Source organism: Pleurodeles waltl, chromosome 2_2, assembly GCF_031143425.1.
Source record: "Pleurodeles waltl isolate 20211129_DDA chromosome 2_2, aPleWal1.hap1.20221129, whole genome shotgun sequence".
Classification (NCBI taxonomy): Eukaryota; Metazoa; Chordata; class Amphibia; order Caudata; family Salamandridae; genus Pleurodeles; species Pleurodeles waltl.
The window spans coordinates 511568294-511588995 of record NC_090439.1 but is presented as its reverse complement, the minus strand read 5'-3'; the positions used below and the strand labels follow the sequence as shown (position 1 = coordinate 511588995).

The window sequence follows — 20702 nt, the reverse complement described above, 5'->3', positions numbered from 1 at the left end:
GAGCCAGCCTACTACAGAGGCCAAAGCATCTAGCAGCTATCTTCCTAGCTTGTACTGGGAGATGGATATGAAATATGAACATTTTATAAAATGCCTTCCAAGTCAATTTTGAAGAAGCACCAATTACCTTTATATCCATGTTCATTACGTTGAAGAAATGTCACATAGGAATGTTGTTTGTTGTTTAGAAGTATACATTTTATGCTGCTATTTAAGCAGATTTTTGACAGTAGGCCAGTCCTTAATTTAATCCACTGGTTGCAAGTGAGCTCCACCGCACTCATTTTGGGGAACTCTAATTCTTAGCGAGAGGGAAAGGAAAAAGGAGGAACAGAAAGAAAGGAAAAGAGTGACAAGGTAGAATACATGGATGAAAAAGAACCTGCAAAGGTGAGCTAAATGGACAGGGGGTTTGTGGTGGATGAAAGAGGTATGAGGTGGAGGCAAGGCTAGTCTGCTATGGTATTTAGCAACCCCACATTTGGCAGAACTGGCAGCAGGCTTCTGGAAAACCTCTGGGCCCCAGCACTTAATCATTTACAAATTTGGCAGTGCATTAGGCTAGGTTTACAATTAATGTAAACTAAGGGCCTCATTTATGAGTTTTTGCTGCATGGCAGGGCAGCAAGTCACTTTGCTGCACTGCCCTGCATCAAAAGGAAAGGGCAGGAATGCAATGACATAAGGGCATTCCTTTCCCTTTTGCCTGCGCTGGCACACAGGTTGGTCCATAGCACCAATGTAGGCACCCTTGCACCATGGTGCAAGGGTGCCTGTGTTGTTCACACAATTGTTTTTGTGCAGGAATGGACACCTTCATGCACAAAAACAATCAGTGGATTTTCATTCCTCTTTCTATGAGTGTTGCAGAATGCAGCACCCATAGAAAGATGAAAAAAAGGAGAAATAAAGTAACTTCTCTTTACGCTCTGTCTGGGGAGACGCACAGGTTTGACACATTCCCAGGTTTACAGATCCTTGTAACTCTGGGAATGTGTCAAAACCCATGGGTGTTGCATGGGAAAACCCACTGCAATGTCCAGGGAATGCCTCCTTGATGTAGAGTAAAGCAACACAGCACTTTGCACTGCCTTCCCTTACTCCATATCTATGAGGCCATGCAAAGCCACACGGGGCAGCTTTGCAACACTTCATAGATATGTTTGAGAGACATGAGCCACCGGAACGTCATAAAAAGTGACGTTCTGGTGGCACAAGTTCTCTTGTAATTACTCTTTCCTGCAAAAAACCTTTTATTAGAAAATTATCTTTTGAAAAGGTTTTATTTTAACAAAAAAGTGATTGCAACTTCAAAAGATTTTTCAACTTTTCTGTGAAAAACGCTTTCTTCAAAACAGTAATTTGCTCAGTTTCTCCCCGGTAACATATTTATTTCCATATTGTTTTGAGATAAGAAATCTTTACAAATTTGCAGGGTTTTCCCCATAACTTCACATAGTGTGTGGCAGCAAAGTCCACAAAATGACATTGCCCAAATATAAAAGGATTCTAATTGTGAGGTAATGGGTGTATTATAAGGGGGCCCTGGAGACAGCTTCTCCATGAGCAGGACACAGCAGGGACAGTCCCTATATACGCTAGCCACCAGGTGCAGCAGGAGCAGTCTTTGACAGTGCTCCCTCCCTACAACGGGCCTTCGGTGCAGCAGGTCAGCCCTTCTTTGGTCCCTTTTCCAAGTTCATCAAGATCTGAGGTCTGAGTGCCAGGGGTGCTCCGATTATGCTCACAAAGTGATGCTGTTGGTAGCCAATGGGCTACCAGGTTTCCTATTACTTGGTGACCACTTCCTGTGGATTGTGGCATCTGGCTATCCCTGGATGCTCCATTCTGCCTACTCCTAAGATGATGAGACCCCCTTCTCCCAGTGTTCAGACCTTACTAGCCCACTCCCAGTGTATGGCTACTTTAGGGCTACACGCTTCTGGGGAGAACAGTTTGGTAACTGATTTCCCCCCTCTGCTCCCCATACTAGCTGTCTACCTAAACAATGGGGCAGCCCCCCTCCCTGTTGTTACACATCTGCCCTACAAATGTGGCTTCTCACCCAAGTGGCTTCTGCAGGAGGGAGGTGACACCTCCCTGGGCTGCAATCTCTCATTGTTCTCCTTCCTGAGAGTCTTTGGCATGCCTCTCCAGGAGGGCAGAAAGCTGTCTTGTGGAACAGGCTCCATTTGTGCTCTGGAAGGCACAAAAGTTTTAAAAACAACAACGTGGCAGCTTTGCCAAAGCTGCACCCTGCAATAGGTTACATTAATTTGAACATGAGATACAAGTCAGGGTTAATGTAATGACTTGTTTGATATCTTGGAGTGCTCACTTTGTTCGCAAAGTTCAGGAGTTAGCACAACTGAAGGGTCAGCATGTAACCCTGTACTCGTCAATTGGGTGAAATCTTTCCACAGTAAAATAAGTAGTTTTGCATGTTTACTGTCAATACATGTGAAGTACATGTCCTGCCTGTGTCATATGTTGCACCCTGCCTTAGGACTCGTGGCAACAAAGGCAAACAAACACAAATGATGAATGGAACGCAGAACCAATCAAACATTCACCCCCTGTCACAAATCTGGGTTTAATCCATCAATTCTTTTGCTCACTATGGACCCAGCCATATGCAAGTCAGTCTTGACCCTGTTCCCCATGGGAACAGTCCAGGCCGAACTGCCAGGCCAGGTCCTCCCTGGACCAGAAACAAGCTTCCTAGGACCGGTTTCAGGGTTCCACTACAGGGTAGCAATCTTTTTTTTTTTTAAATGCAGCCAGTTTTCATTAAAGGAAAAAGGGATGCGTTTAAAAAACAGAAATTACGAGTTTTCTATTATTTTTTTAACAGAAGGCAGTGGTCCGTGGGACCACTGCCTGCTCTTTAAAAATGTTTTTGAATGCATTCACAAAAGGGGAAGGAGTCCCTTTGGGACTCATTCCCATTTGCAAATGGGTTACCACCTACTTGAAGTAGGTGGTAAAATGCAAATGTTTTGCAACCGTATTTCGGTCACAAAACATTCCTGAACACTGCTGAGATTCGGTATTAGGAAGGGACGACTTTGACACGCCCCTTCCTAATACCGAATCGATATGTAGTCGCAATTCCAATTTGCGATTCGGTAACCGAATCGCAAATTGGAATTCATACATACCAAAATGTATTTTTGCAGTTGCAAATATGCATGATACACCTGGCCCTTTAAACCAGCCCGAATGGCGAGTTCCTCAGCAGAAGGATCTTGAACACGATTTCTTCTCAGAAAGAACGTGTAAACTGTGCTTATTCTTTTTTTTTTAAAACTACTTTTTTATTAGGTAGAAATAAAGACTCATTAGTACAATACAAATCCTATCAAGAAAATAACTAACATGCTACATTACACAGAGACAAAATCACAACCATAGCAGCATGATTAAACATTGCTCATTGTGAAAAGGTTTAATGAAAGCATAACTTATTACTCCGCAGTTGCCTGAACATTGGAGGAAGTTATTAAACCTCGTTCCCCTTCTGCAGAAGGCAGGGACAATTTATGAGCCCCTCACCTTTATTTATAATCTTAATTGTATTGTGCTGTGCTTTAAGCTACATCCAAACTTTAAGTTTTTTTCCAACGTTGGTGAAAGTTTTTCAGTAAAAATAACCCTACTTGTTTCAGTTGTCTGGTTTTGATAATACATTTAACAAATCCAAAGAAACTGTTTTGAAGAAGCACTCAAATTGTCCTTACCTGACCACCGCTGCCCTCCATCCACAAGAACGGATACAGGAAACGTTGCATGCTCAGGTTGGTAAAAATGTACGATAAACACATATCTGCTCGGATGTGGCACTCTTCTGCTAAACGTCATTTGGGACTGCGGAGGTAAGACAATTCATCTGTCAGCTTTGAAGTGTGCTTTTCAAATTTAACATCAGCTGTCAGAGTAACGATTGGATTACGTGCAGATAATCTTCATTACTCTGAGTATTTCTTTTTTGTCCCATTTGCCACCCCATAATATGGTCCAAATGTTCATTCTTTTCATGACTCCTTACCTTCCCTTGCCCTCTCTTAAGGTGTACATTGTGCGGTCATCAACAAGATATTGTGTCAAAGCTGCTCCATTGCAGACCAAAGTCTCCTAAAGATGGAGAGTCATACATAAGCACTGGGTCAAGGAAGGGAGAACTGAAGTAATGAAGATCTACAGTAAGTAATCCAACAATCACCTCATCTCCTTCTGTGCACTGTTCCCTACAAAGTGGGACCAATTCAAGCAGCATGCCTTTGTTGTGCTCACCGTGGCCAGTGGGTTATGTAAGGAATATCTAACCAACAGCTCAGTGGCACTTTAGAGAGCTTCCTGTAGCTCGAGGAAGGTGGGGGTTGAAGCAGGTTCAGCTTTGGTGTCATTTGAAAGCAAAACGCCTCCTATGGTCTTAGAAGTCCCCAAGCATCTCCTTGTTTCTGAGACAGATGAAGGCTGTCCAGCTGTCCCACACAGATCCTGGCAGGAAGCTGGGCTCTGCTTTTTACTGGGCTTCAGACATTTCCCTTTGTAGTCACAGTCTAATGGTCTCTAGACCTAGTCGAGGTCAGGGACAGCACAAGCAGGGGTTCCACTGTTGAATCCTACATTCATCTAATCAGCTACACTAGTGCTTAATTGTTGAGAAAACATTGGTTACTGTAATAGTCACAGTGACATGTATTTGGGGGCAGGTATGGCCAGATGCAACATTTGTAGTTTAAAAACCTTGGTGGGGGACAAACAAAATTACAGGAAAAACACCCCCAATCCCACCCCCCAACACACAGAGCCCTACATCTACATAAACATAGGTACAAGAAAATTGCATTCATGCCCCAGATGTGAGGTAGACAGAGGAGCCCAGTTTGGTGATACCGCAAAAACATTTATGCTGAGTATGCTTGTAAACTGTGCCTTTATAGGGACAGGGGCCATGTTATACAGTAGCAGATTATACTGACGCTACTCGTAGTATTCCCTGTACTCGAGAGAGAGAGAGGGCAGCAATCACCCTCAACTTAAGAGGTGCACTTTGTATGCCCTCTCAACTTTAGAACTTAGCTCTGCTGTCTCACAACAGCAAAACAGTTGTTGTATCAGGGGGCATGCAGGATTGTCAGGATGACTGAAGGCAAATCAATCATGCAAAAGTCCATCCAAAACTTTACAAGGGTAGAATGGCATAGCTTCTCAAAGCAATGTGAATGACTTTCCTCCTAATACATGCATCTAATTGCAGCCTGGATGAAAAGGAATGATATTGTTTGTTGGCTTGATAGATCTCAATGTGCATAACAAAGATAGATTACCATCCTACTGCTTCGGATCCTATTCCAGCCATTTTCTGAAGTTTGTTAATGAGTACTGTTACAAGATGCAAAAAATATTTCCCCATGTTACAGAATTTTGCAATATGCATACATTATTTTTTTCTTTGTTTAATTGGTCTTGAATTATTATTTTAGACTTGTACTTGATGATCAGCGATCCATTGTGGGCAGTCAAGCAGGTAAGTAGAGGAGAACTGAGCTTTAGAGAGTCAGGGAGTATGGGGGTCATATCGAGTTCACAGTCCCCCCAGTGCACTTTGCATGCATCACTAGTCTCGGACTACAAGAGCCTGTAAGGGCTGGGTTGGGCAGAAGTTATAGCCCACCGATTCTACTATGGATTCCTTCCTGAGAACTGTCACACACAAAGATGTGGACCATTCAGTGCTGTACAGCATGCAGGGCCACTCGATATACCTGTGGGGCATCAAAGGGTAATGTCCATGTTGGTGCAGCTTGGTGTGCTGGGCCCAGAGGGAGAGACTGAGTGAGTTGCTGACGCAACCATGCCCACCTAGGCACGTATTCCTTGGTTCAAGGAGTGGAGGGACTGTGGGGCATGCACAGTTCTGGATGGCTTATGGCTTGGGGATATTGCATAACTCAAAACACACAAGCGAAAGTCAGCTTGGCTGGGGACAACTAACACACAGGAAGGGATAAAGATCTGTACATGCTTAGCTTGGCCAAACCAACTGAATACAGTGCTGGTGCAAGATGTGAACAAATCTCTGTAATGTGATCTGACACTTACAGACATGCTGAAACATTACTCTAGTGTTGGTGCTGCGGCGAGTGGTGAATGCTTTAAAATCAGCCCTTACTCAACCCAAAAAGTCCCAGACTGAAAAAATAAGTGCTGGTGCTGAGCGTCAAACTTGTTAATGCTCTAATTGATGATCCACTGTACCATCGTGCTCCTGCTCTGGACTAAAGGACTGATTGATCAACTTGTGCTTTTGATTCGTCAGTGTCAAGTGGAAACTCTAAAAATGTTTTAGTAAAACTCCCCTTTAATTGCAAAAAAATCAGGGATGATGAATCTTCAAAGCTATATTTGACACATTGTAGCTCACTGTCTGCCTACCTTCGCCTCCTTTCATAATGGATGCGTACTATTTGAAAAAGTGCTGACATTTGTTTCCACCACAGGTGTTATCACATACATTTTACCCACACTCTGCATCTACAACCCTATATTCCCTAACATCAATCTGCTAGTTTGTAGGCAAAAACTGTAGTATCTTCAGGAACACAGTTGTCAGCTTAGAGCCGCTCTGTGTTTTCCCAGTGACTGTGAATATTCTTCCGCATCTATGTATGGCGACTACATTCAATCCTGGTATGATGATGATAGCATAGCAGATGCCAGGGCTATTTACACCAGGCCCTAAATATTTGGAGATCCTGCTCTGCTACACCTACATGTTTTCAATAATAAAACAGAAGGCCTAACGTCTTCATTTTTCTAATTTTGCTAATGCAGCAACACCACTAGATGCACCCACTAGTGTGTTTTCACTTTCCCTAGAGTAAATGTACTCCTAACAAGTTGCCTACTGGTTCAAAAACCAAGGAGAGGTTCCACAAACGTTTTGCCATGCAGCTTCTTACATTTCTGTCCTCTCTCCAAGGTCAGATTCAGTCATAAACATAGGGAGGTCAGAATACCACTGCAATATATACATATCCATCTAGCAGGAGGCCATCATCTGTGAAAAATATCACCATATTCAAAAAAGGCATTACATCTGCAGATTTTTCTCACAGGGCATTGGCAGTGGTATACTAAGAGAGACAACAGACCAATGTTCCAGTCTGAAATTAACTAAATAATGGGTCTCCCTTACCTGGGTTGACTTGAGCAGCACTCCATTGATCATTTCCTCAGAAGCTATTGGTAAATTCTCATGAAGAATATTACTCTGCCCTACTGTAACCAGGCCATCAGCGAGTGCATCAAAACGCAAAGCCACTGGTGGACTTTCAAATACAGACTGAATGATGCAGGGTGCCCTAGAATAGACAAAACTACTGTAATAAATAACAGCTGAACATGGCATTTGGGGATGCAGAGGTATTAATTTAAGAAAGTAACCAATAAACATAAAATACAATACATTTCATCTCAGGTTCTCTGCATCTGGACATGGTGGTGGTTATACATGTACAGTGAGAAGTATTATGCCTAAAATCATGACTCACAGTTTATGTATTTAAATATCAGTCATTACTTCGTAGGTCAGTACTTCATCGTGCATTACATTAGCATTAATGCATTGGGTGGGCCTTTATGTTGCATGATTTTTCACCTGCAGTACCTTTGTATTGCAAGTAGGTTGGTAAGTATTATTTTTAACCCCTTAAAATGATTATCTAAGTATGTATTAAAAAAATGTATATATATTTTTTGCTGTCCTTAACTCTGTCCATCTATGAACCCTAAAAACCCCGTTACTACCCTTAAGCTGTGCCCACCCTGGCCTCTAAAAATCCCTTACTGTCCCTAAATATTATTCACCCCTCAACTCCAAACTTTTTGTTACCCTTATACAATACTTATCCTTGCTTCATAAAACTCTCTTACTACCCCTATACACTACTCATACCTGAACCCTAAAACAACATACTACCTCTGGAGACACTAGGCATATCTGAACTCTAAAAACACTTATTATTACTACTATACACTAGCCATCACTAAAACCTAAAAGCACCTTACTACCACTACACCCAACCCTTCATGAGCCCTAAAAACCCCTTACTACTACTATGCACTAGCCATTCCTAAACTCTAAATTCCTTACTGCTCCTATACGTTACCTAATGTTGAGTCCCAAATACCCCTTCCCACTTTAAAAACTACCCACACCTGAGTAATACTACATTCTAAAACATTCCTAAAAACTATCTAACCAGAAATCTAAAAGTCCCTTACCACCCTTAAAGCCCCAACCGTACATTGAAAACATATATACATACATTTATAATGCTATGTACTTACATTTTTAAATACATATTTCATTAATATAATGTTAATTTATACTTAATATTAATTAATATTACCATCTGTTAAACACATTGTTTATTTATTAACTTAACAGTGGATTTCAATACCATTATTTATAACTTAAATATACATATACATATATTTGCTATAATGTTTTTATTATACTTAAATGAATTCATATTTATTCATTTTAAAATATGTTTAAATTCATCTTTCCTCATTGTATATATGTATGTGTGTGTTCATGTATTCACAGACATAAACATATGTACGTATGTAAACATATACACATATATAACGATAACACAGATGACTTTAACCAATTAAAAAATTACTTAAGTACGAAGTAAAGGCCTCCAACATAAGTGCTAAAAACCTATCTGCTAAGTAAATACTCCTGTTCTACTTAACTGCGATTTACCGCCCCACAAAGTAAGAACTGCAAAGCACTAGCTTTGATACACTAGCATTGTGTAAAAGGAAATAACTAGCTACATGCCACCACTCCACTAAGGCGTGGTGCTAGACTTAAAGTACACTGTACATGTCTAGCGGGAGCTCCTCCATTAGGAGGAAGGAGTGTCACCCTCCTGCTGTGAGCCCAGCAAACATCAACAATAAAATGGTAATAAAAGTGTTTTATTACTTTTTTATTTTTCAACGTGCCAACCCAGGCCGAAGTTGAAATCGGGGTGGGGCCACTGCTTCTTATTGGCAGCATTAGGGAGGAGTGATGGCACTGGTGGCCACTCCAAGTGTGCATACCGGTTTGGCTGGCTGTCATGTGACGACTAGCCGGCATGAGCCCTTTAAACCTCTCCAATATTTGCTTGGCTAGACCTTAGAGTGGAGAGTAGTCACAGCCCCCCAGTGTCTGAAGGAGCTCCAGGCCTGCCCGCTCAACCAATCCTGGTGCTTCTCTCATGCTAGTTAATATTATTAACAGCAGGAGAGCTGTGTTTGGATTGGTTAGGGGCAGGGACTCTGGGACCCTGCACTTGGAGCCAGGACTGCAGGGACTGTAGAGGAACATTGAGGCAGTGGTCAAGTACACTTGTTTTTCAATTAAAAATTCCTTTTGACTCTCACTGACAGGTACTGTGAGAAACTAGCACTCCCTTCAGCCTCAACTCCAGGGCTATCAAGTGTGGTCCGTTATGACCTTAATTAATAGCTGTGGTGTTGAGTCGAAGGGCATTGCTGGTTTCTCTCAGTGGGTAAAAATATTTTCCCCATCACTTTCAAATGCCAGCAGGTGCCTCTATTCATGTCTCCACTTTTCTCCATGCTTAAGCCAGGTCTCCCTATTTCCTAGCTCCTCCCTGCTGACCTTACCTCTACTCTTTTGACCGCAACATTAATTCAGACAATAGTAGTCAGTTAAAGAATATGTAAGTTATTGCAACTTGTGATATATATATATATATATATATACACACACACACACATATATATATATATATATATATATATATATATATATACATTATTTAAATGTGTGACTCAAGTAAACCACCTGTAGCAAGTCTGTGAGCGTGCAGTTTATTTTTTTTGGGTTGTGAGGGTATTATTTGATTGTTACTAGATTGAAGCATACCATGTCCACTATTCTTTCATTCAGTAGGGATCTGCCATCCTTGATCCAAACTATGGAATTTTCCAATTATAACCCTCCAAGCTAGATACTTGTTTCGACCCATGGCAATACAAACATCACAGTCCCCATAGCCCATCCCCCCAATTTGAAGTGTATAGCGTTCAGAGGTACCATCTTTATTTGGGAGCAAATTCGTTTTTGCTTTGGTGCATGCATTTTTTAAGTTTTTTGGACTGCTAGCCATTTGAGTGTCACAAACTCCCTTTAAAATCTTTGCAAGTATAACAGCTAACGTAAAGCATAGCCAGTAGCAGGTAATCACCAGAGGCATGCGCTTGCTGGCCTAGCCAAACTATAGTGTGGTGTCATACCACTGGAAAAACATGCTGCAGATTCTATCATGTTGTAGCACTATCCCACAGATAGCTAAGATGAAACATTGTTAGAATGGAGAAACCACACTGCAACACAGCAATCAAACAATACAATAATATTGCACATAAGCACAACGGTTCAAAGAAAAACCCAAAATATCAAAGGTGCAACACAATTCAAGATAAACAATATGCACACATATTCATCACGTTACCACCTCAACAAATCAGTTTATGTAATAAGGTAATACGAGTTTTTTGCACCAATCAATGCCCTTTTTTTAAACCACCTGGGATATATAATAGTGTTAGCCAAAAATTGTCCAAGGTATGTCTTTGAAAGCGCTACATCTTTCAGGCACTGTTTTCCTTTTTCTACTGCTTCTGAAGTATATATTTTGTTTCTTAAAAGCTCTTTCTCTGTCAGCTTATACCCTTCATTATGATTCGCCGTATAATCCCACTTTGCCGGGTACATGGGTTGCTAGCCGGATCATAAATCAGACATAGGGTTCAATTATTGCACCCAGACCCAAATTTACTAACATTCACCCAAAGCATATTTGACGTAATTAGATGGAAACAGTCACTCAGTACATTTAAAAGAAAGTACAAAATCAGTAGCACTAATACCATAATAGTGCTGTGTTCAGGAAATATTGCGCAAACTTAGTTGTTATCATTGTCAATGCACTTTTACTTTAAAAGAAACTTCAATCGAAGGCTATTTGTTATCAGCATTAAGTGCCAAATGAATCCATATTGTCATGCCATTGTACTTAAACTTTAATGTGACACCAAGTATAGACCAAACAGTATGCAAAAACTGCATTAATAACATAAAGCAATATTGATTTCACATCATATTTCAAAAGAGGAGTAAGACTTAAAATAGTAAAAATATTGAGCAATAAATATGCTTTGTTGATAAGGATTATTATAAATTTCAACAGGTAATCTTAAAATGTGGAGCTTTTCTGAGAGTAATTAAAAGTAAAGAAAGGAAATCCTCTAAATAAAGAAACATATATTTGGTAAGAACTGGTGCAGAATTTGTAAAAATATTTCATGAAGTAAACTGAAAGACAAGCAAAATGTCCCAGGCAAAAACAGATTGACTGTAATTGTCCCACAGAAGGAACTGTGTATTAGGACAATAATAAAAAGCATTAAGAAAACCAACATTTTAGGTTTTCTATAATGCATGCACACTGACACACATAAGTATTTATTTATTTATCTGTATTTATTTATATCATGAACCAGTCCTCAAGGGGAAACAGATTGATTCACAAGTAAAAACAAAGAGGTTTTGTAGAAATTGTGACAATTAGCCTTCTCAGGTAGAATACTTTATGAAGGAGAATGATCCCAATCTGCTATCTCTGATAAAATATTTGGAGTTACAACCTAGAGAAGGATCACAGAGGTACAAACAGGAAATTATTGCTATGGTGAATGTAAGTTTTTGGATTCATAAATTGGACACTGTCAACCACCAACTAAACACTGACAATGAATTACTTTTTTACACTACGTGAACCAGACATATTGTGATTTATAGTATAAATAATATGTGAAAAGCTGGAATATATAAATTAATACAACACACAATCAGTTCTAAAATGAGAAATGGGTTAAGCACTTTTGTGTCAGGCTGTTATATTTTTTAGTTTCGCTGCTATATTTTTTGGTTTCACATATCTTGATACTTGGAATCATGTATGATTGCATGATTTGATAAAATTTCATTGGTGTAAATCTTCTTGCTTCGGATACGTAACTGTCTGATTTTTGCCAGTATGCATTGTTTGTGCAATGGGTATGTTTTGACTGTTTTGTGGACTATCTTGCTTTATAAACCAATGAAAACTTTTATAAAATATAAGTATGAATTAAAAAGAGTAATTTACATTTTAAATAATGTCTCACCATAATACCCTACAAATCAAACCACCCGCTGCTAAATTAAACATTTCTGATTACATTTAAATAAAATGCTAATTTCAAAATAAAAAATTACAAAGGATGCTAAAAAATAAACACAAATATTTTTTTAAATACTAATACCTGAAAATGATACAATATTTATTAAATCAATTAAAACTATAATTTTTACAACTATATTAAGCAAAATATTATACGCCACCATTTTTAAATAAACAATACAATATACCTACAAAATTGATAATCCTACCATTTATATTCTGTCCCACAATATTTTTGAGTTGACAATATTTTTTACACAATATATGAGAATCAATATATTTGTCCACAATGTTTTGGTAGTTCACCGCTGATGTTTAGAAATGTCACACAATATTGTAGTAGTACCTTGTATGCACTTCAATTCAGCTGGCGCAAGAATTTCATGCACAGTTGGTGTGTTTGCGAGTAAACATCTGGAAGTTTGCCTCTGTATAGAAGGGATTAGTGCTCCACAATACCCAGCTATTCTGAGCTGTACTCACCTCAGCATTTCAGAGCAAAACATATCTTATGCTAGAAAGTTGATTGGTGATTCCATTTGTGCTCATGTGCATCAAAGCTCCCAGCCCCATAAATAACAATAAATATGTGCTTTGGTAACCCGAAGTGCTGTGTATAAGTAAAATACCAAAATTATGGATTCAAATACTGGAATAGGTGTGCAAATACTGATTCAAGGATTTTATTCCCTATTCTGTGTATGTGTGTATGTTTGTATAAGGTATTTTTATAGCAGAAACCTAGCCAAAAGGTAGTAAAGTGCTGTACATGGTCAAAAACAAGCATAAAGTCAATGAGTGACAGGAGATGTAGCTGGGTAATTGTCACAAATCTAGTAAATGTCTGAAGGCAGAAAGGTTAATACCACCTTCTCCCCTTATAGGAGGTCCAACTCCCTCTTTCACACTCCAGGAAATTAGGAAGCACTTAAGTTTCAAAAAGGGGAAGAGTGGGTGAGGGATTAGAGTGAGAAAGGGAGAGAGAGAGATGCTAGTTTTCAACAGGATGGTTAGTAGAAGACTTGGACAGGACTCTCTGAGATACAGGATGCAATGCCTTACAGAGACAAAATACACCCCAGTGTCAAGAGAGGAACTAGAAGACATTGATTATCTTCTTATATAAAAAGAGCGTATGAAGACCAAGCCTGAATAATGTTGGAGATGGATAGATTGGACTCACTTATGATGTTTAAACTCTGATCTGATCTGACAGGCACAAGAAGAGATCCCTCCGCAGCAGCCCAATGAGAACCCAGACAGAGGTCAGCTTGGCAACTCATTACCATATCCATTAGTAACACATTTACAAACTTAGGGCCTGATTTAGATCTTGGCGGGCAAGTTACTCCATCACAACTGTGACAAATATCCTGTCTGTCGAAATGTAAATCCCATTATATCCTTGGGATTTACATTCGTGGACAGGATATTTATCACTGTGACAGAGTAACCCATCCGTCGAGATCTAAATCGGGGCCTTCATCTTTATCCCTCAAGAGCAATAGCTTACCACTAAATAGTTCAGAACATACTGCCAATGGAACAAGTTCGAGACAGAACCTGACAAAATTCAAACTGTCTAATCTCTGTGAGATCAGGTAAGAGAACACTGATATAGAGGCTCACCATTTTTATTTTGTCCAGGGTAAAAAAGGGTTAGACTGGCGAGAGAAAGAAGACAAAATGCCACGGCTGCACTTATTCTACTGAATTCCCAGTGGAGGACAGTTCATAACAGATAATCAAGGCGTTGAGGTGGTAATGTCTCCTGCATGTGCTATGGACACGTTCCACTGTCTTTAGTAACAGACTTCTGTTATCCTTCTATTTTGCCCTATGTATGAGGGGTGAGACTGCAGTTTCTGTTGTGCAATGTGAAAAAGTTTATAAGTAAGACCTGCCCTTTTATCTCTTCCTGATTAGTGCCTCAGAGAGATTGATAACAACCAGGTGTGAAAATCTCACACTTCATTGTGCCTATGTTGTAGATGTTCCAGTTTGGAGATTGCCCCACTATTACCTGCTTTGAGAAGTATCACTTTACAAAAAGGGTGTGAGAGCAGCTGGAGAAACTGTGTATAGACGTGAGACCCAACCCATAATGTTCCAGTTCAAAACCTTCATGACCAAAGAAATGAGTGCTTCACAGAGTACTCCAAAGACTGCTTCGTGACCAGGAGTGGTGTCTGCCTGACAGCTGGGCTCCAGTGGATGAAGGGACATCACCTGAAGTCTGCACTTTCTGCTGGGGGAACTGAGGTTCTGCTTAGTGCCTAGAAGCCTATCTGTCTGCTCAGAGGGGGAAGGCATCTACCTGGCAAAGCAGGAGGAAAGACTGTTCAGAAGGAGATGCCACACATGTTCTTCGATGAAGGTACACACAGGGAAAGCTGACCACTTGAGAGCAAAGTTAGCAGTGCCCATGCTGCAGACGGTCTCTCTGTCTCTCAGGGGTTCCTTGTAGGAACCATGAAAATCCCACATGATCATATCATCCTGTTTGAGACTGCAACAGCCTTGGTGAATATGTTCAGTGAGTCAGTGCTGTAACTGTCTTGGTAATAGTATCAGCCTGGTAGGTGATGGTACATGTTTCTGCATTGCCAAAACTGCCCATTTGAGGCTGCATCCTCCTCACTGGCTGAATGGGTCTGAGGCAGCCAAGCCCACACCTGAGTGAAGATGCCAGGGATGCTGAACAACACTAAACTGAAATCAGGCAGCAACGATAGAAGAGGAGCAGGTCATGTCTGGCATCCTCACTGACATCTGAGGACATTCTGTAGTGCGGGATTCCACCTGTGGGCAAAACCAAGCCACTGAGTCCACATTAGTCAAATGTGAGAGACTCAAATACAATATTCCTACTAATTAAACCATCAGGTGCAAGAACTGATTGTACATTTGACTTATGGCGCACCAAAATCTGCATCTGAGCCTTATTCATGTTTCCGACTTAGCTGAAGCAAGGCCAAATTTATCAAGAATCACCTGTTTGAGAGATACCAAGAAGGGAGGTCAGTAGTGTAGCACCATAAGGGATAATTGGGACCAGGATCTTTACCCTGCATACTGGATTCAAATTGTATAATATTTGGTACTGTTGTGAGATTAAAAAGTGCAAGCACTGAGCTGTACACTGAAGGTATTCTGATGGTTGACTATTGAGTTCTGAGCCTGTGCCTTCCACACATCTCTCTGAGAAGCCTGCAAATTCTCACCCTCTCTATGTTGAGAGTCAAATGCAGAGAAGGTTGTCCAGTTTGCAGAGCCATAGTTGGCAGGACCTCAAGAAAGCAGTGACAAATGACCCCAAAACAATGGTTGGGGTTCTGTAGCCCTTGTCGACACTGTATCCCCCTGATCAAGGTCTGGCATATAGCAACCACACACCATTGAGATCAACCATGAAAAAACTTACCCCATGCTTCAGATAATAGGTTACTGACTAAACCCACAAAGTACCAGGAAACCTGTTAGGGGTCTTTATTACCTAGAGTGTTTAGGTGTTGTGATTTAATTTAGATTGTTGGGTGAGTAATGTGGAATGTTAAAAGAGAGTGGTTGCGGCAGGTGACTTGTGAGGATGTTGTCCTGTTTGCTCCTTCAACATCCGGATTACGCCTTCCTGATCTAACCTACGTGTGGTGGATCATTATGCACAACACGACCCTCTTCAATTTCATGAAAATCATTCTCACAAGAGTTACAGAAAGGAAACAATGAAGATGGAATCGGGAAATTAAAAAAAGATGTGGAAAACACTACTGCTGGGTGATCTGAGTGGAGCGGGAACCATTCAACACAGAAGTTGTGAGGTACAGACTGTTTTGCACTGCAGCTACCTAAAGTCACATTGAAGTACCAGCCATATCCCACTAAAGGAGAGAGTATTCCTGATTGGTTCTCTGTCTTAGCGTATACTGCCAGTCTGTCCATCTCAGCCCCAGCCTCCACAGGCCCGTCTTCCACATCTTCCAGTCTAGCCTCAGCCTTGCTCTAAGCTTCCTGTTCTGTGATATTTTCATATGCAGTAATCTGTGAGCAAGGGTTTAGTTCTTCTTCCTGACCTGAGTAGTCATGGGTACTCTAAGTGTCTCCTGATACAGATTCACTTGACACAAAATAGCAACCGAAATCAACTCTTACATAGTTTTCATAAAGTCCAATCAATCACATGGGTAAAACCCTGCTTTTTCTCTAATCACTGCTCACAGACTCATGCACAAATGTAACTCATACACTGTTTAACTTTAACATTAGGTGCAAGATCAGCTCCAAGCCACATTAGCAGCTGGGTATTGTCGACATGCATACAGAAGGTGACATTTTTCATTCTATAAGCCTGGCCTGAGGGCCAACCTATAGATTAAAAAGCGTGGCACAAGGGTTAAGTAAAAACCTGCAATAATTAAGGAATGGAACCATGTAATAGATGGTAGGTATGTGTTGGAAATGTGCCCTTTCAGCAGGGTCATCCCTTTTTCCCTTCTAACTAGTAGTAAAGTTCTTGTGCTCCGCCTTTCAACATTGTAAAATTGGTATACACCCAATTGTCATATTTAACTTACCTATAAGTTCCTAGTATATATAGTAGCACAGTGTACCCAGGGCCTTCAAGTTAGAAGCCACATGTGGACTGCAGCATCCATTGTTCCATCGACTAGAGTGACAATGTAAACAGAACTGCAGGTCTGGCACTAGTAGCCCGGCTGTACAGGTTTTGTTTGCATAAGCCATGTAACAGTTTAATGTTAAACATGGCCCTACAATGAAAAAGCCCTAAAAGTTATTTTTACTGTAGCAGGGTAAGCTGTTCCATAGGAAAGTGCTTGGATTCAAAATTAAAAAATAAATACTGTAGTTGGTTTTAGTGTTCTCAAGGTTTCTTTGCAATTATGCTGTACGTAATTATAAAGTGTAGTGATCAAGATCCTTGTTCCTGGGCGTTTCTATCAGGGATCTGTCTGGGAGTTTTCTATATTGCATGTCTTCAGCTTTCATATTTTGAATTGGGAAATGCAATGTTTCAAGGTCTGTAATATTTGTGTGTTTGGCTGTTTTTAAGTGCTAACCATTGTGAACAGATACAGTTGAAAACTGACTAGGTGCTTTCCTCTTGCAGACAGCATTGGTGGTTTCCATGCCAAGCAAGGCATAGCAAGGCTGGTGCTCTGCCCTTCTCTGAAATGCTAACATTGTTCATAGCCTTGCTAAGGTGTAGGTCATGAATATCGCAGGCAGAATGTTGATGGGTCAGAATTTAGTGACAAGATTATCGAGGGACAAAATATTGTAAGTTACGGGTATATACATTTTCTATATGTAACTCCACATATACATATCTTGGTGATTTATGTATTTTCAGGGTAAGTAGATGTGGAGTTAAGAATAGTAAAACTTTACCTCCTTCTGTGCACTTGTGTTCTTTTGGCCCTCGTTATTCTTGTAATGATAGGTGTCCTGTCCCTTCGATATTCTGTATTTGATATTCTGTAGTACAATGCCCTGCTGAGAAATGCTCTTTAAACATATGGCAGTCCTGCTAAGAACTGGTGTGGCCCAATTCATGCTGGTTAGAAATGTTGGAAATGAATGTTAACTTTGTCCAAGTCCCACCCTTCACCACTATGCTCCACCTCGCCTCTTCCTCACCCTTGCACATGAAGTTTAGATCTCAGGGTACATTTGTTAGCCCCAGCACTGGAGATGTGCCATGAAAAAAACCACAGAACAGTACCTCTGAGTATGCACTCGCCCATGTGTGGTGATACAGCGGACCTGCGGCTTCGCGTATTCAATCGAGAAATCCTTAGCTGGGATAAGACAAGCTTTGTGCTGTAAAACAAATGCAAACATGAAAGAGATGTTAGAGCTGCATGCACAGTGATCATAAATATGGTTGAATTACTTGATATTAGTTCTTGAGCAGGTACAAACTTTCAGAAAGACCAGTTTATCTTTGGCAATGGGTGATTTGACTCACAGTCAGTGACTGTGATCCCTATGGTTTGGTACTACTGTGGAGCCCAGTGCAATGGCAAGTGCTTATTGTTGAGCTATTGGGGCATCGCGGTCGAACAGTCAAGGATCACTCTTGGAGTGCTGTATGTTTATTAACTTTCATAGAGTTAGCACATAAACTATGTACAATAATTGTCATGTTCTATCAATGCTATTAGTTTATAAAAATGCTGTTATTCACCTCACGTTTTAATAGTTTAATGAAAGGTGTTAGCACACAGGTAAATATGTATCTATCCGCTATGACAGCAACAGTATCTGGCTTTGGCAGAGACAGTTGAGTTCTAAATGTGCATTTTCTATCAGACACGAGCACAATTGCACAATGCAACTGCTTTGCTCATGCTGCCAGAGCCGTGCATGCCTGGCGGGGGTGAGCAGTCAGGAAAGGGGCTGTCAGTCTCACTTGATGCAGATGACATGCTTCATCTGCAGGTAACTTCCTGTGCAACTCAACAGTAGTGATCTTTAATGCTGGTCGCCGTGTTGTATGTGGAAATACTGATTTAGGGCACAGAAGCATCAGTCAGTGTGGGAAGGGCCTTCGCAAACATTCCATAACACTAATAAGTCATTCAAATTCTCTCCAGATGATCGTTTTTCAGCTGCATATAGGATAATAGTATGCTTCCTTGGGAAACTGTGGCATTTGGCACTGCCAGCTACAAAATACTGCAAAGGCCATCGGTGTCACACAGAGCAGCAGTGAAACGGGTTAGCATCCGATTTGTCACGGCCACAGAATCTCGAGATGGGGCTATTTATGCCTCCATATTAGAAGCCAAACAAATGAGCTCCCAGGGTGCACAAATAAAAATTTCAGGCATGGCACTGGAGTATATCATAATCTGAGGGAGCACCTGTTCACTCCCTTTTTATTCAATGAGCCCTATTCTGAAATGTTTATCTATGTGCGTTTATCTATGTGCAGTTGTGACTTACTTTTGCCTGCATTGTGAAGTAGACCTGAAAACCTTCTCACAAAGCACTTTCAGCAAATAATTGTATTTTACGCGAGGCTTAGATTTGGTTTATACATGTATTTCTAGGAGTAAGACATGCTTATCCATGGAAAAAGTCTTACTGCTCCCCGAAAATGCTTTGAGAATCAGGCCTGAATGTTCAAGTTAAAGTCACATATAATGTGAATTAGGTGGTGTGATACTAGGTGGCCAGAATTTGTGAGGCTGGCCACTATTTCTGCACCAAAATGCGCTATTATGAGTTAATCCCCATGGAATTGGAAATAAGCAAATTGATTTGTTTTTCCATGTCAGGTTCTGGTATTTTCTTTTCCATGTGGATTATATACCCATTTACCACCTGCAGTGGTCAGGGGAGAATGTGGTCTACATACTCCCCCATACTGCGAGAGAGGTTCAACTCGAGATTGGGAGCAGACTGCACATGCAGTCCAACCCTAAAGCTTTTTTACCATTACCATACTGATGGGGCTTGCCCAAATAACTCCACCTTTCCTGGACAATGTACAAAGTAAAGAAACACGAAAAAGGGGTCTAAGTTGGGAACTTATTGTTAAACAAAAACACTTACAAAGTGAAAATTTAAGTTGATCACCAATATATTGGTATATGAATCACCCTAACAATTAATTAAATAATTTTATACAAGCTTAAAACCTGTCTATACATTGCTCCTACCTGGAGCCAACATCTAAATCCCCAAAAAGATGACAGAAAGTTACTATAAGCATTGTCATACATATACATATAATACCATATTACAAAACCGTAACAAAACAGAAAAACACAATGTTACACTTCACATATTTACGACATAGGTATACAAAATGGCACAAGCAATGATAGCTTGAGAAGTGTTTTCGTCACTCTTCCAATACTTATATGTATCTGTGACTTTTTTTCAAAGTCTGTATGTCAAGTCCAAAGTTGGAGGTAGTACAACCCACCGTGCACAAACAGAAGACACCGTTGTCTTCTATTCCTTTAGTCTTTGCACAATAAAGTTATTTAAGGATAACCTTTACATTTTCTGGAGGCTCTTCCAAATTAAGTGCTGAAGTGTTTCAGCCCTTCTGGCTATGGGCCTCTTCAGGACAGTGGAAGAAGGAAGACCTAGTGAAGAATTATTTGCACAGTGTAATGTCACTAATGCCACTAGAGCATCATTACTAGATTAACTCCCAATGCACCAGGAGTGCAAACCAAACTACTAGTAACATGCAGAGCTTTATTATTGTGTTCAAACCGACTGTACAGTTAACAAATCCTTGTAGTACTTTGTAAAGGAAGTTACAGCTGCACGTGCCACCAACACATGTGCCAAAGAGATGGCTAACTCAAAAGGCAACAAGTGCTTAAAGTGATAAAA

The 20702-nt window shown here is 40.4% G+C and overlaps 1 protein-coding gene across 2 annotated transcripts in view; it reads right to left on the bottom strand.

Moving 5' to 3' along the window:
* The window catches only part of LAMA3 (laminin subunit alpha 3), a 933952-nt gene that overhangs the window by 308686 nt on the left and 604564 nt on the right, over positions 1–20702 (bottom strand). For both annotated transcript variants that reach the window (XM_069220025.1, XM_069220026.1), the window contains 3 exons: positions 18067–18164; positions 7205–7370; positions 3741–3867 (listed from right to left, as the gene is read on the bottom strand). In XM_069220025.1, coding sequence (XP_069076126.1) covers positions 3741–3867; positions 7205–7370; positions 18067–18164 — 391 coding nt within the window. The remainder of the gene's footprint in view (positions 1–3740; positions 3868–7204; positions 7371–18066; positions 18165–20702) is intronic.